At 35.9% G+C, this 15,011-nt stretch overlaps 1 protein-coding gene across 1 annotated transcript in view; it reads right to left on the bottom strand.

Moving 5' to 3' along the window:
• Window positions 1-5,689: 5,689 nt before the first annotated feature.
• kctd7 (potassium channel tetramerization domain containing 7) overlaps window positions 5,690-15,011 on the bottom strand; it is an 11,275-nt gene continuing 1,953 nt past the window's right edge. Inside the window, exons 2-4 of the mRNA XM_038271952.1 lie at window positions 12,240-12,409; window positions 7,912-8,090; window positions 5,690-7,069 (exon numbers count right to left, since the gene is read on the bottom strand). Coding sequence (XP_038127880.1) covers window positions 6,693-7,069; window positions 7,912-8,090; window positions 12,240-12,409 — 726 coding nt within the window. The 3' untranslated portion in view covers window positions 5,690-6,692. The remainder of the gene's footprint in view (window positions 7,070-7,911; window positions 8,091-12,239; window positions 12,410-15,011) is intronic.

The following is a 15,011-nucleotide window of genomic DNA, read 5'->3' as shown; positions in this document are numbered from 1 at the left end:
TAAAACACCTATAAACAAACACAGAGGACAAAGTTCTGCGCAAACAAAATAAAAAAAATCCATCCATTTTCCATCGAGCTTATCCCAAGCCAGGTCGCGAGGGGTGCTGATGCCTATCTCCAGCTATCTACGGGCGAGAATAGTGGTACACCCTGGACAGGTCGCCAGTCCATCGCAGGGAAACGAAGAGACAAACAGGACAAACAACCGTTCACACACACCTAAGGAACATTTAGAGAAGCCAATTAAACAAACATTCATGTTTTTGGACTGTGGGAGGAAGCCAGAGTACCCAGAGAGAGCCCATGCATGAGTAGGGAGAACATGCAAACTCCATGTAGATAGAGCCCAGCTGGGAACCTTCTTGCTGCAAGGCAGCAGTGCTACCCACTGCCCCACTGAGCAGCCCAAAATCAAAATATAATAATCACAAATAAAGAATCAGAAATCCTCAGTCTATTCTAGCAGTAACAAAGATAACAGAAATAGTGTGTATGTTAACCTAGAAAACTGAATTATACAATTAAAATGAGGGCAACTGCAAGCAAGACTCCTTAGGCATGCCCCTCATGATAAACCGTGCTGACATCACGCTTTACAATGCCACTGCATTATAACTATTATCTATTTAACAAACCAGAAACCTCATTCAGTCTATTCTAGCAGAAACACAGAGAACATAAATAGTGTGTATGTTAATCTAGATAAACTGAATTGTTCAATTAAAATGACGGCACTTTAAATATTAGATTCTTTTTTTTTGGTTAACTGCAAGCAAGACTCCTTAGGCATGCCCCTTATGATAAACCGTGCTGACATCAGCCTTTACAATGCCACTGCACTATAACCTGGTGTAATAATACTGCAATAACTCATACTATTTATCTATTTAACAAACCAGAAACCACACTTTACCTGCCACCACTTTACTGTACATAAGGTACTGTATATAGAAGTCACCTTAAATCTCTCCTTTATTTTTTTTACCACCCACTTTATATATATGGATGCACTGTATATACTTCATGCACCTTTTTCTCCTTTGTGCAAATTCTGTTTGTTTACATGAGCCGCTGCTACAAGTTAATTCAATAAAGTTCTATACTATTTTATTTAAAGGTGCACACTTTCATTTTCAGCTGATGGAATAAACAAGCAGCTAAGTGATGCTCGGGAAGCAGCCTACAGAAAAACATTTTCTTTTTGTCCTGTGTTGCTCCTCAGACTGTGTCGCCCTGGGCAGAAAGCCATATCCAATGTTAGTTTAATCCGCATCAGCAACAACGAGTCTTATATATATTTTTTTTCTTCATTTGTACTTTGTGAGTAATTTGCTAGTGTTTCATTGGCTGTACACAGGCAGACATTTGCTGTATTTAACAAGTACTTAAAGGCATAAAGATGTCTCTGAGAAGGTAAATCAGCCTCTTAATCCATCCAACTTTGTCTGCCAATCAGTTAGATGAGTTTCAAGCTATTTGAACCCCTCAAATTAATGTCAGTAAGGCATCTGTTTGTACAGTCAGACTGCAAACACCTTTTGAAACACGTTTGACAAGCAGGGCGTGCAGCATATGGCTCAGCTCTGCTATTATTGTGTTGGCATGACAACAGCAGCTAAGTAGTGTGCAGATTCATTCAACATTCAAATGGTTTGTCTGCATAAGCAGAGAGGAGCTGCACATGCGCCTCTTGGAGCAGGCTGTGGGTTGCCAGGTTGTGCTTAGGGATAGAGCGACATTATTTAAATATGGATTAAAACATCTTTATTTATAATAAAGTAATATAAAAAAAACAAAGGGGAAGTCAAGTGAAACCCATCAGAAACACTATTATTATTTTCTTTATGTTTAGAGTCAGGAGACACAAAGGAATTTTATGAGTGAAATCAATCAATAATGTTTTGCATATTAACCTTTATTAATATGTTCAGCTTTTGATCATTCTGAATGTTTTCTTTTGTTCTATATCTGTTTTCAGATTTTGGTATTGTGTCGTTTTTGTTACCTAACCAAAACCCCCAATGGGGGGACGTTTGTGCAAACGAGGATAGCCTGTAAACCAGGAAGTGTTCATTATTCCTCATTTTATTGTCATTGTTGTCAAACATTTAAATGTTAGTTTAATCAGATTAAAGCTTTCTGCATCTGTGTCTCTGTACAAGATAAATGTTTTTAATATCAGCTTTTGGATCAGAAAGACCTTAAGATAAAAATGAACAGACAGGTTAAAACTGAATAAGTCCTGCCCTGATCATAAAACTAAACATTAAAAAAAATCAATTGGAATACTGAGTTTTTTGTTTTCCATATATTTTAAAGTTCTTATGACAGAACTTTAATATATAGATCAATATACAGAAATTCTGTATGTTGATGAACGGTTAAATCGTTACAATCAAAATTTCTTAGAGGACATCATCTCGCTCTGGCCTTTCTCAAACTGTTTAAAGGTTTATTGATTTTAGTTTATGTCAGCCTCTATATTTAAAGTAATGAGATGTTATTTAATTTAGATTCATATTAAATTCCTTATTTTGTCAAAGGTTTTATCTGATTTAATACCAAGCAATGGTAAAAAAAAAAAAATCTTTTAGTATATGTAAATATCTCTACATTTCAGCAGTATTTCTGCTTATAATGTCTCTCACTTTAAATCTGGGGGGATTCTTGTTCATGCCTCCTTTTTTTGAGTCATGAAGATTTTCCCTCAAAATCTATTCAAATGCTTAAATTATACATATAAAAAATATATATAAAAAAATCATAAAATAAAATGCTTACATGACTTTCTTGTAATTTCCACAGAATTAGTCGATCAGGGCTTCAAAAAGCAACCCACAATTAAGAACCTTTATTTTGACATGGAAGTAGTCTCTACTCTGAAAGGAGACTCGATGGAAGAGCTTTGCCTGATGGTTATGTAGGAGTGTAACACTTGTGTCACACAACCCTGCGGAGAAGAAGAGGAGAGTGAGAAGAATTGCAGAACCAGTAATATGTTTGCATTTGCTCATCATGCTATATTGCTGTGTAGTTTTTAATTATTTTTTTAAATTTTTTCTTGTCTCAGGCTTTAATAATTTTACATCATACAACTTATTTAAATTTAAAACAAGATTTCAATGGGAAAGATTAAGAGTATTAATCTTGTAATAAAAGTCATGCATGCAGGCTCAAACATGCAATTTCAAAGTGACTGTGTTTTAATAGCAACTAAACAGCACTGTTTTAAGCAGCACCAGTTAGAACAGACAATACTAAGAATAATTGGATAATCCAAGGATGTCATTGAAGACGTGGGAAGAAGAATTTAGATTTACATAATTCGAGAAAATTTTTTTGGAGGCTGTATGGTGGTAAAGTGGGTAGCACTGCTGCCTTGAAGCAAGGTTCTGGGTTTGATTCCTGGCCCAGGGTCTTTCTGCATGTAGTTTGCATGTTCTCCCTGTGCATGCATGGGTTCTCTCTGGGTACTTCAGCATCCTCCCACAGTCTAAAAACAGGAATGTTAGGTTAATTGGCTTCTCTTAATTCTCCTTGGATATGAGCGTTTGTGTGCATCCTTCTGAACATTCTCAGTCATCCAGGTCATAGTCATTGCGAAAAGACGTGAGTTTATGATAATTTATCATAAAAAAATTATCATAATTTTTTTATGATAAATTAATATCTAGATGGTTGAGTTTTTAAGAGATGGTTCACCAGAAGAAACAGGGTCACAAAGATCAATCTAAAGGGGGTTTTAAAGGAAAACTGGGACAAAAATAAGCTATAAACATATTATTGTCCGGATTCGAGAAAATAAGCCTTACATTTATACATTTCCATTGAAGGAATCACAAAAATACATTGTACTGTGAACACCGAATACACTGAAAAATAAAAATGGAGAAATATTCTTTGCATTTGAACAAATTTATTTTACCACAACATAAAAAGTATGCTTTTTCTTAAATACAGACAAATAAAAGACAATTGGAGATCTGGAGCTTCCCAGAAGCTAACACAAACAGATAAACATTGATATATATAAAAAAAACATTAAAAACACTGGAAGTCAATAAGATTAGTCCTTTTCAAGAGAAGAATGTAGTGCTCCACCAGCAAATAAAAAAAAAATGAAATAAATAGAAAACTGTTGTTTTTCTTTTATTTTTAATTAACCCCCAAATATTTATGGTTTTACTCAACATAAATTAGATCATTTTGTAACGATCACATGGTGCTCAATATTTGTAGTCAAGTACAGTAGGACTCGATTTTGGTGGTTAACAAAGTTAGTTTGAGCAAAAATTCTCCCTGAAGGTGGCGCTATTTTCTAACTAAATTCTTAATTATCTAAACTGAGTGCACAAATTTACCACTGTGCACAAAATCTACTGCAGTGCAATCCCTTAAAACAGAGAATCCCCTTTATTTTAGCGTACAACAATACAAATACACGCTAAACTCCCCTAAACCCTTCCATACACACTTTTAATGAGTGCATAATGAAAATATTCAGCATCACAGTTAAACCTCACAAAACCTATAGGAAAATATACACAATTTACTTCACCTTACTGACAATATACAATGCCATGTACCAACTACAAGTGGGTTTCATTGTCACATGTCGGTGGTGGAGTTGTGATGGAATGAGGATAGAGCTGACGAGGTACCGACCCATCTGGGATATTACGGGACAAATGTCAAAGGAAAAGTCTGAAATGGAGGATGGGTCATTTCATCCACTTACAATAAAACAATCAGCAGCATACATGTTCTCTACATCAAAGGATTATGTGTTCTGGCAAATTGCAAACTATGAAATCTAATGCTACTTAACAAATCTGAAAATGAGGGAAAAACCACCTCACATTGAAGTCACTGCTGTTGATGTGGGTTCAGTAAAATTTGGGCGAATAACTAGATAACATTCACTCAGTCTCTACCATGTTGCACAAAAAAAAAAAAACGATACCTCTCTAGTAAAACAGGCATGTTTCAGGTGTAATTATGCTATATTTGCATAGCTGGTATTGAAGAAAATATATTCAGTGTAATAATTGGGTTATAAATCTGAAAAAAATACAACCTTTGAGTTTCCTGCTGGTCCTCCTACGCGGTAAACCAAATGGTGTGCAAAATAAAAGTGAGCTAACACATTTTTTTCTCCCTCTGTTGTCTTTCTATTGAAAGAACTACTGGCTCAGTTTTGCTATGTTTACCTCAGTCTCCTTCTGAGGTGAACCATTTAAATTAGTTTAAGCTACCGTTAACTATGCGTAACTTTGCTTCTTCTTAAAAAAAAACAAAAAACACTCATGGGTCACTCTTGGGTGTCTTAAAAAAATGCAGTTGCTCTGCTCACAGAGCTCCTGTTGACTATTTGATCTCTTCCTCTTTTCCTTTCCTAAAAAGATTCCTGGCTGATTGCTACTGTGTTTTTAGCTGTGTTACTTTTTTCAGAGAAAGCGGTAATACAGCCACAGCTTCCATTAGCTATGTTATCTGTATTAGCTTCTCTCTCCTAAAGAAAATACTCCTAGCACAAAGACTTTAAAAAAATATCTACACTTAGCTGTGTCTCCCGTTCCTGGACAACACCTTTGACTTGGGTGTTACTATTACTAAATGTGTGTACACTTATTTTTTCTTTACTATAGACTCTCGGTGCATGAATGTTAAACAGTGCCAGTTTACTGGATTAAACTACTGCCAACATTCACAGAGAGCACCACCGGCTCTGTGTTCTGTGTTTAGCTGTGTCTCTTTCCTAGACAAAGCCACTAACAGAGTAAATTCAACCATTGTTTTCAGTGTTCAGCTGAATCCCTTTTTAAATAAAGCATGTAATACAACTTGTTCTAAATAAAATAAGCTCTATTCTCTACTACCAAATCTCAAAGGTGAATACCTGACCATCAATTTGTGACTTAAAGCACAACAGAAGTTTGCTTATGCAGCAGGACAACAACCCACTGCTCACCAGCAAGTCGAGCTCTGAATGGATATAAAAATAAGAGAAAATCAAGGTTCTAAAGCAACCAAGCTAAAGATGTACCAAAAATAAATTTCAGTTACTAAATCACTATAAACAGGTCTTTCATAAGTTTAAATACCATCAGATGTAGCTCATTACAGGTATTAGTTTTCCGTTTTCACATAGTTCAATGTTAGATTTCCTATCTTTTTCTCCTATCAATCAACTAAAACCTTAATTTAGCAATAATCCTGGTTATGGCTGTCTAAAATTTAAACTTGCTTGATGATCCAAAACTTTTACAAACTGCCAAGTTTGAAAGGCTTAAGAAATCTGCAACTACACGGTAAATCAATCAGGAGCAACCAGCAGACTAAATGTAGAACTGAAGAAGGATGGGATGTGTAGCCCCATAAAGGTGTGGGTAACAGTAGGGTTAGTATGAGCTCCCTATATTTGGAAGGATATAATGGTAAAAGCAGGAGCAGCCCAGCAGTGACAATACGAGGTAAAACTTTTAAAAATTCCTATATGTCAACATTAGAGTTTTTGCTTTGAGAAATATATAACAGAAAAATACTCACAGCGGGATTTAAAGAGTCACATTCTAAGATGTCGGCACAAAAAATTGTTAGCTTCAATAATTCAATACAAAATTCAGTACTATTCAAATTCTAGTAAAAATCCCTCATCTGTTTCTGTTTGGTCCAGCAGCTGTGACAGCTTCACCACCATGTGATCTTAAACTCGTAGATGGGCCTCTTGCAGTAGTAATGGTTGATGAGGTGCTTGTCGCACACTCCGATGCACTGTTGCTCGGCGGTGATGCCGCGCTCCGCCAGGTCGCTGACGATGCAGTGCAGCAGGTCGTAAACGTCAGCCACCGCCTCCCAGGGGCCAAAGGTGACGTCCACCTCGCAGTGATGTTCGAAGAGCTTAGCCTCGCTGTCCGAGCGCTCGAAGCGCAGAGAGTTGAAAAGAGGCCGCTCGTACGGCGTGATGGGCATCTCCTCTTTGTAGACGCAGACCTTTAACTTTGCAAATCGCGCCTTTTTCTGCATGGCTCTCAGCCTGGCGATCTCCACAATGCGCTCAAGATTATCTGCAATCATACCGACAACATTTATGATTAGAGGTTTAAGTAATTTTAATCTAATTGGAGTTGATGGTAACCAAAAACTCCCTTTGGGTCTTTAACATTTATCTCCCACTACTGTTTCCTGTCAGCGGCTGTCAGTTACTGAATTATACACAGACATCTCTAATAGCAAAGCACTTTGCTCAACACATTTAAATTTTACATGTCCTCTATAAATAAAGGAAAGCGACTTTAGCTGCTCTTACAAGCATGTTTCTACTGCATGTAGCTCAAAATGTGATTTAATTATTTATGGCAGAAATCATTTGCTGTGTTTCTACCATCTTGAAACAGACCGACCCTCTCAGCTCAATAGCTTGAACCATTACACCTTTTTCATAATGTCACCTAACAGATTTACAAGCTTTAGTGTAATTTACTGGCTCTCTGTGATGGACAGAAACACATACTCATGAAGTGAAGCTAATGCATGGTTTAAAAACATATTTTTTTTACAGTAAAATCTAAAAAAAAAAGTGTTGAATGCATTTAGTTCAGTACCTTTTATTCTGAAATAAAAGCTGTGTCTTAAATATATCATGGATTAGAATCTGATGTTCATGGGTGATTTCCATCCAATGTGACTGAAATTTACACCAAAATAAAGGTCTAACTGCATTGTAGACTGGATCCAAAAGTACTGAAACATGGCGTTTCAGTACTTTTTAGAAACATGGTGTTTCAGTACTGAAACATGGATCCAAAAGTACTGAAACATTTTGTGCCAGTATTGGCACAAAATGCCAATACCGGGGTTGTGGTTGCAGCTTAAATATCCAACTGTTTCAGGCTATTTTTGCCTCTACCTTTGTAATAGGGCAGCAGATCGAGGAAAGCTTGTCGGACCTTCTCCCCTGTGAGAGGCTGGATGTCCTCCAGGCTCTCTAGCAGTGGGCCGATGGCGTAATACTGAGCCTCTCTGTGCACTGCTCTCACCCGGTCCCGGTGGGGAAGCTCTCCCTCTCTGAGAAAGTTCAGGATATCCCTTTGAATGAAAACATTGCAGTGAAATTACACACAAAGGAACATAAATCCTTACATTTAAAAAGAAATATGGGACAAAAATTAATACATGCTAATATTAACATTGAGTAAATTTAGTTATTGTTGAAGGCTTTCTATAAAATTGTTAAGTTGCCTTTAAAATATTAAGTATAAATATTAAAACATAGGAAGCAGAAAATTTTGCCCCAAATTGTGACTTACACATATAGTTTAAAAATCGCACACAATCTGGATCATTACTAATTTTTAATGATTTGTTCCTTTGTGTGAGGTGCACCTTTGGTAACAGTTTCCTTAAATTCCTTTGATTAGTTTATAAATAAGGACTGCGTGTGTCTGCAGCCTCTGGTGTTTGTTCTGCTCTCACCTTCTCTATTCACTCTGCACTCTTCTTTCTTGCTAAAAGATAAAGGCTTTGAGCGAGGCACGTATGTGTTTTTGTATTCTTAGTAGTCATTATAATACCTTTGGATGTTTTGAGTCTGATGCTGAAGCTGTCAATAGTCACCACTGCCACTCTCTGGTTTAGGGGGGGAAACCTCTGGTTCCGGCCCAATAATGTTTTTAAAGAATCCTTTAAAAAAAATTCTGCAATCACATTATGATGAGGATCATCAATAGCTGAAATGGAGAAGGTTTTAGTTATTCATCTTAATTTTTAACCTTCATCATCATCAACAAAAAACAGGTCGGTTGATGAGAAATCTGACGAGACCAATTTATATATAAATGTGGGAGCCTCCATTTCCCCTTTAGGGAGGTGCATATTTATTAGGGGTGTAAAGAATAATAGTTTTGTTTCGATGCATCGATACAACAGCCGATGATCTGATGCATCGACACGTCCGTAAGAGTATTGATTCCTGTTTTTTTTTTTTGTTCCTCCAGTCTATTCTTATCCATTTGCTCCTGGATGTAAGTCTGACTACTGTGCTGCGGTGGCGCTAAACCTATTTTGCCCTCCTACCGCGCTTCCTTTAGCCACTACCCTCTTTCCACTTGCACACACACTCGCATAAACACAGAGGCATTATTATTTTTCAGTGAATGAGGTTTTCCTAGCTTTGCTACTGCTGCTGTTTCCTCAAATAAAATGCATTACAGCTTTCATTGATTTATTTCAAATTTGAAACATTGTCTTAGCCTGACGTAGTCCTACTCAATTCTAGTCAGAATATGAGTCTGATACTGCTCCATAGAGCTGTGATTATAGGGCGTGTTTTGAACGAACCAGAAAAAAAAATGCCTCTGCACTCAATTGGATAGATCTACAACCAATAAGAGCAACGGAGTGCGTGACGTATGTTAAGCGACGCATAGTTGTTGTCAACAAAAATCAAAGCGTGCAGTTGCACGCCTAGAATAAGAAGATGAGCCTTGATCGCGTTTCTCTGTTCCTCTTTTAAAATTAATTTGCTGTCGATATCTTCTAGAACAGACCTAATAGCAGAATCTACACACCTCAACTCTCCAGCGGCAGCCATTTTTGTTGTCACCCAAGCGCGCTTTGGTGACGTGGTGATTACGTTACTGTTGATCATCTGTCCATCATCGTATAAAGCCTGCCCTGACAATTTGATTGGCCCGCCAGATATTGTGCGAGCATACTCGCGCTACTATTGAGCAATGCCAGACCGAACTTCCCGACCTCAAACGTTGGGGGCGGGACTAAGTTCGGAATGGCACCCAGGCTAACATTGTCTAGCCTGTATGGTAAAAAAGCGAAACAAAAAACAATTAATCGAATTGTATAGTGGTGTATTCTTGAGTATCGAAAATAATCGAATCGTTGGATCAGGAAATTGATACTGAATTGAATCGCCAAAATGGGTGGGATTTACACCCCTAATATTTATATATCTGAGGATGTAAAGACCTGCTACCACTGCTTCAATTTCCATCATTTGCAATAAACACAATATAACAAGAAATTTGCGAATTTTACACCTAAATCTTCTATTAAAACTTGGAAGCAAACCGGTAATTCCAACTCTAATGCTCAAATAATATAACAAAAAAAATTGAGAAAAGAAAAAAAAAAAGAAAACTTGTTTAAATACTACCAAATTAAGACAAAATATGCCAAATCATTTGAAACAGACATTTGTCAAAGCTCTTATTATGGATTTGTGATTTCTTTTTTTTTTATCTACTGTTTTACCTCCGCCTTGTGGTAGCACTACCCCATTACAGGCATGTAGGGTTAAAAGTAAGATGTGAAAGTAAAACACAAACAAAAGAAACAACTGATTAAAATGGTACAGCTGCATGCATTCCTAGCAAAGAAACATTCAGCTCACCCCTGATAACCAACAACATGCTAGTTTTTATTCAGTCAATACTAGAATGTGCAGATGAACAATGAGGAGGAAGTGTTGCAGTAGGGTGGGACTGGTTGCATTGCAGAAAACTATAAAAAAACAAACGAGAAGCCATGTTTGTCCTTTGAGACTAAATACCCTATGATCCTGCTGCAAACCTTTATCATTTTACTGCTTTTAGAGCTGCTTTTCTATCTTTACTTTTAGGTCGCACAGCAAAACTAACCTCAGCCTGACCCGCTTACATAAATCACACATCTATGCTTCTTATAACATTCATATCTAATGACATATATTGTCCCAGTTCTTTTTTTCCAGACTGAGAGTTTTTCCTTTTACCCAGAGGATTTTTCTTTTCCACTGAAATAAATTCCAGTCACTAATGAAGGTTTTCCACGCTCTGGAAACCAGCACATTATAAGGCCATTTAAAGCAATGAAGCCAAGGACAGGCCTGTTATCAGCTGAGGTTACTCATTATTTTACTTATCTGCCAAATGAAACTGGGCTGACATAAATACCCTACGTTAATTTTATGAGGGGGAGGAGTTCATGACTGGGGCTGTTCTGGGCTGATAATCATTTTCTGGTTTAATGATTCCCAAATGAGGCCAGTTTGAGTTCAAGATTTACATTTTCCTTTTTTTTTCTTCTCCAAATTATACCTAAGTATATATCTCCAAGCTTATTCTCAACACTCAAGGTTTTCAAAACCAAAGCTGTTGAGCTGATTAAGAGAAGCTTGGTTAATTTGGATTTTCTCATAGGTTCAACAGTTTTTATTAGAGTTCCTTTAGTTCTTTATGTGTTTAGGTAAAATTAGTTTAATTCTGGTTTCAATTGCTCAAAATTATATCAACATTAGTTAAATGTCAGTACATTTAAATGAAAATAAAACAAAAAAACCACAATAGCTCATATACCTTTAAAAATAATTTACTTTTTCATCACAACTTCTATTTGACAATTATTTGTTTCTTTATAAAACACATGTTTGAACAGAAAAACAAACCCCACCTTGTTTAGGCTAAGATCAGACATTTTCAGCACAGATTTTAAATCAAAGCTGAATATTCCCATCATTATACAAGTGAAACGATTTATTACTTACATTTCCCAATTTAGAAAAATGTCTTTAATTTCAGCACAAAAAACAATGTTTTCCTAAAAAAACAAACGAAAAAGCAAACTGTTTTCCCCACCAGGTAACACATCATAACGAGGGATGTCAAGTTGATCAAAGTGCACCAAAAGAAAAGGCTTTTTACTGCGTGTCTTCCCTTTCTTTCTCTCTCAAACCTTCTTGTCATCCAGCTAATAAATAAGAGCTGTTTGTAGTTATTGAACACAGAAGGATACAGCGGTGATGTGCAACTAAAACTCAGCATGTCACTGTGTAAATACTGTTAATACAGCCTCAGAGATGCAGCAAATAAGAAGAGCCAGTAGCACAGAAATTGAGATGAAAATCTGCACTGCCTGAGGAATCTTGTTTGCCTCCCTGATTAACAATAATCCCATTGATACCTGTCAGAACATAATGATCTGCCCTCAGCTGCAGGAAAGCCTCTCTTTCATTTTTAGAAACTAAAACTTTCTTCAGCATGATGCTGCCCTTCATAAAGAAAAACTAAATATAAAACCATCTGTTGTGAACATAATGTCCTGTGCTCTGTGAAAGCAGTAAAAAGAAACTCTTGAAAAGTTTAAGTCGTACGGATATTTTTACAAAGCGTTTGTTTCTCCAGCCTAAATGGCTAACAATTCCTGTTTAGGATCTCAGTTTTGCAAGAGTTTAAAGGTGCTCACCCAAAGTATGCACCATCCCGATCTATGAAGTAGCGTCCCTCTGCATCCCGTGGGATGTGGTGCCGCCCGCTGAACATGGCAGCCAGCATCGTGTCCTCGTATCTCCGCAGCGTGGAGAGGCGTGTGGTGAAGTACGTGCCCCCAACGTTCAGGGAGATGACCTCTGGAAACTTGGAAACATTTGAGATAAAGCTAATAAGTAAGAGTAAGATGCTATTTCTTGTTACTTTTCTAACAAAAAATGACATTAGGGACACATTCCTACATAACAGAAATTTTAGCTGAAGATGGATATAACCTTCATTTAACTCTGCCTTTCTTCATTTTGTGTTTAGAGACAAATACTTGAATCTAAAAGAAACAGTGTGTGTTTAAAAAATGTCTCTTAGTCAGTAGTTGACTTCAGGCACTAGACTAAAATATGAATGAATTTTCTAGATTTGTATCCTTCAAATATCATTGTTTTGTATCTCCTGTTTGCTGACTGGAGGTTTCATTCGATGTTGGTATTAATGGGGGATGTACAGATATGAAAATCTAGGCAGATAGCCACTTCAGATCATGAATATTGCTGCTATGTCCAATAACCAATATTTACTGATATATGTTTTCTGTAATCTGTGCATTCTGCAAAAAAATAAAATAAAAAAATGAACACTGAAATTAATTTGCTTCTCTGCTTTATATATGGTAACTCCCACAATCCTGTGCTGCTTTAGTCTCAAATGACCAAACACTAACTAGATGGATGTGAACATGTTAGTATCAGCCCTATTACTTATCAGACCGATATCAATGTTTAAAAATAACAATTTTATTGTTATTATACCTCCCTTGTCGTTATCATAATGATCATTATTAAATCATTTTGCTTTATTTGTTTTCCATGGACCATAAAAATAGAGCAATAGAACTGTTTTTTTTTTTATGACTACCAATATCACTTTTAATTCTTACCATACATATCAAATATTCATATTCTGATATTTTAGAAACCTGTTTTCTAGTTTGACCCATTCATTTTTTTCCCTTAGTTTTAGAGAAAACACACAAAAAGACCTGGCCTAAGAACATTTCAAATTCCTGTTTTATCTGTATATGTACGGAAAGTATTCAGACCTCTTTAAATGTTTCACTGTTTCATTGCAGCTATAATAAAAATAAATGAAGTTCATTTTATTTTTCATTAATGTAAACACAGCACTTCATATTGACAGAAAAAAAAAATAGAAATTTTTGCTAATTTATAAAAAAAACAAACCTGAAATATCACATCATCATAATTATTCAAACCCTTTGCTCAGTATTGAGTAGAAGCACCTTTTGAGCTTTTACTTTGTAAACTTAAAAATGTCCCAATTTAGTTCGAAGAAGTATTACTTTTGTAATACTTCAAGTACACTAAAAGTACTTGTTCGGGTATACTTTCTAAACTTATACTTAAGTATTCTTAATAGAATTTACTTCAAGTATACTACTTTTTGCTAAAGGAAGTCCAGTCAGTTTAATTAAACACAGCTGAACTCCAATAAAGGAGTGTCACAGCAAAGGGTCTGAATACTTATGACCATTTAACATTTCAGTTTTTCTGTATTTTTTTTTTATTTGCAGAACTTAATGAGAAAAAAATTAACTTTATTGATTTTAGGAGATGGCTGCAATAAAACAAAGAGGGAAAAATGTTAAGGGTCTGAATACTTTCCGTACCCACTGTATATGCAGGCTCTAATCCAACAAGAGCTGTTTTTCTCACAAGTTTCACTCGAACCATTGTGAGACAGAAAGAAAACAAAAAAATTCTTGCAGATCTTATATTTTAAAACAAAAATCAAATAGCAACTTGTTTTGTTTGTCAATATCATCAATATCAATTTCCGAAAAAGAGCAGAACAGGGTCTGATTAAATAGGTTTCCTACTTTATACCCATTTTCAGACATAATCACCAAATTATAAATTTAATAAGTGATATATTATAATATTAAATACATTTTTAAACGTATGGGATAAAGTTTTAATTTTACTGGATTTTCTAAAATAAAGTAATTAATTGATTAACTCCCTGCTAAAAGGGAGTTTTTTCCTCTCAGCTGTCGCTACATGCATGCTTGGTGTGAGAGATTGCTGAAAAGTCAACGACTCGATGCAATCAGCTGGTTTTTATTAGATAGAAAACTTTGAACCAATCTGACTGCATGATCTGGTTGATTTGTCTCTATAAATGAGGTGTTGTGAATTGGTGCTATATTAAAAAAAATCAACTGAATTGAATTTTTACTGTAAGAAAAAAAAGGAGGAGCTAGAAGGAGGAAAAGAATTGTTGATGCAAGAGTTGAAGAAAAACCTCCATAATAATAACATCAGAGACGGTTATTAGTAACTGTACACGTCACAGTTTCAACACAGCTCTTAGTCATATTAGCTGCAGGAAGATTGCTGCAGTGGTTAGAGTTCAGGGAACTGGTGAACAACTTTATGTTGTGGTTCTGTGGTCGAGAACAAACAGGTTCTGGTGGATTTTAGAAAGGAAACACCAGCAGCATCAATAAACTCACAATTAAAAGACAATCCCAATCTTTAAACAAACCCTGAAAAGTTTTGAATCTGGAAAATCAAAAATAAATTTCTGACATGAAATCTTCCAGTAACAGAACAGGGAATCAGACTCTCTTAGATCAATAGATAACAGAGAAGACTATGATGTAATCCCATCTGATCATTTAAAACATAGTTGGTAGTAAACCATCAAATAATCCAACATTTACCGTTTTGCA

Source organism: Cyprinodon tularosa, unplaced genomic scaffold (assembly GCF_016077235.1).
Source record: "Cyprinodon tularosa strain WSP-4 unplaced genomic scaffold, ASM1607723v1 ctg812, whole genome shotgun sequence".
Classification (NCBI taxonomy): domain Eukaryota; kingdom Metazoa; phylum Chordata; class Actinopteri; order Cyprinodontiformes; family Cyprinodontidae; genus Cyprinodon; species Cyprinodon tularosa.
This window is presented reverse-complemented; position numbering and strand designations above follow the sequence as displayed.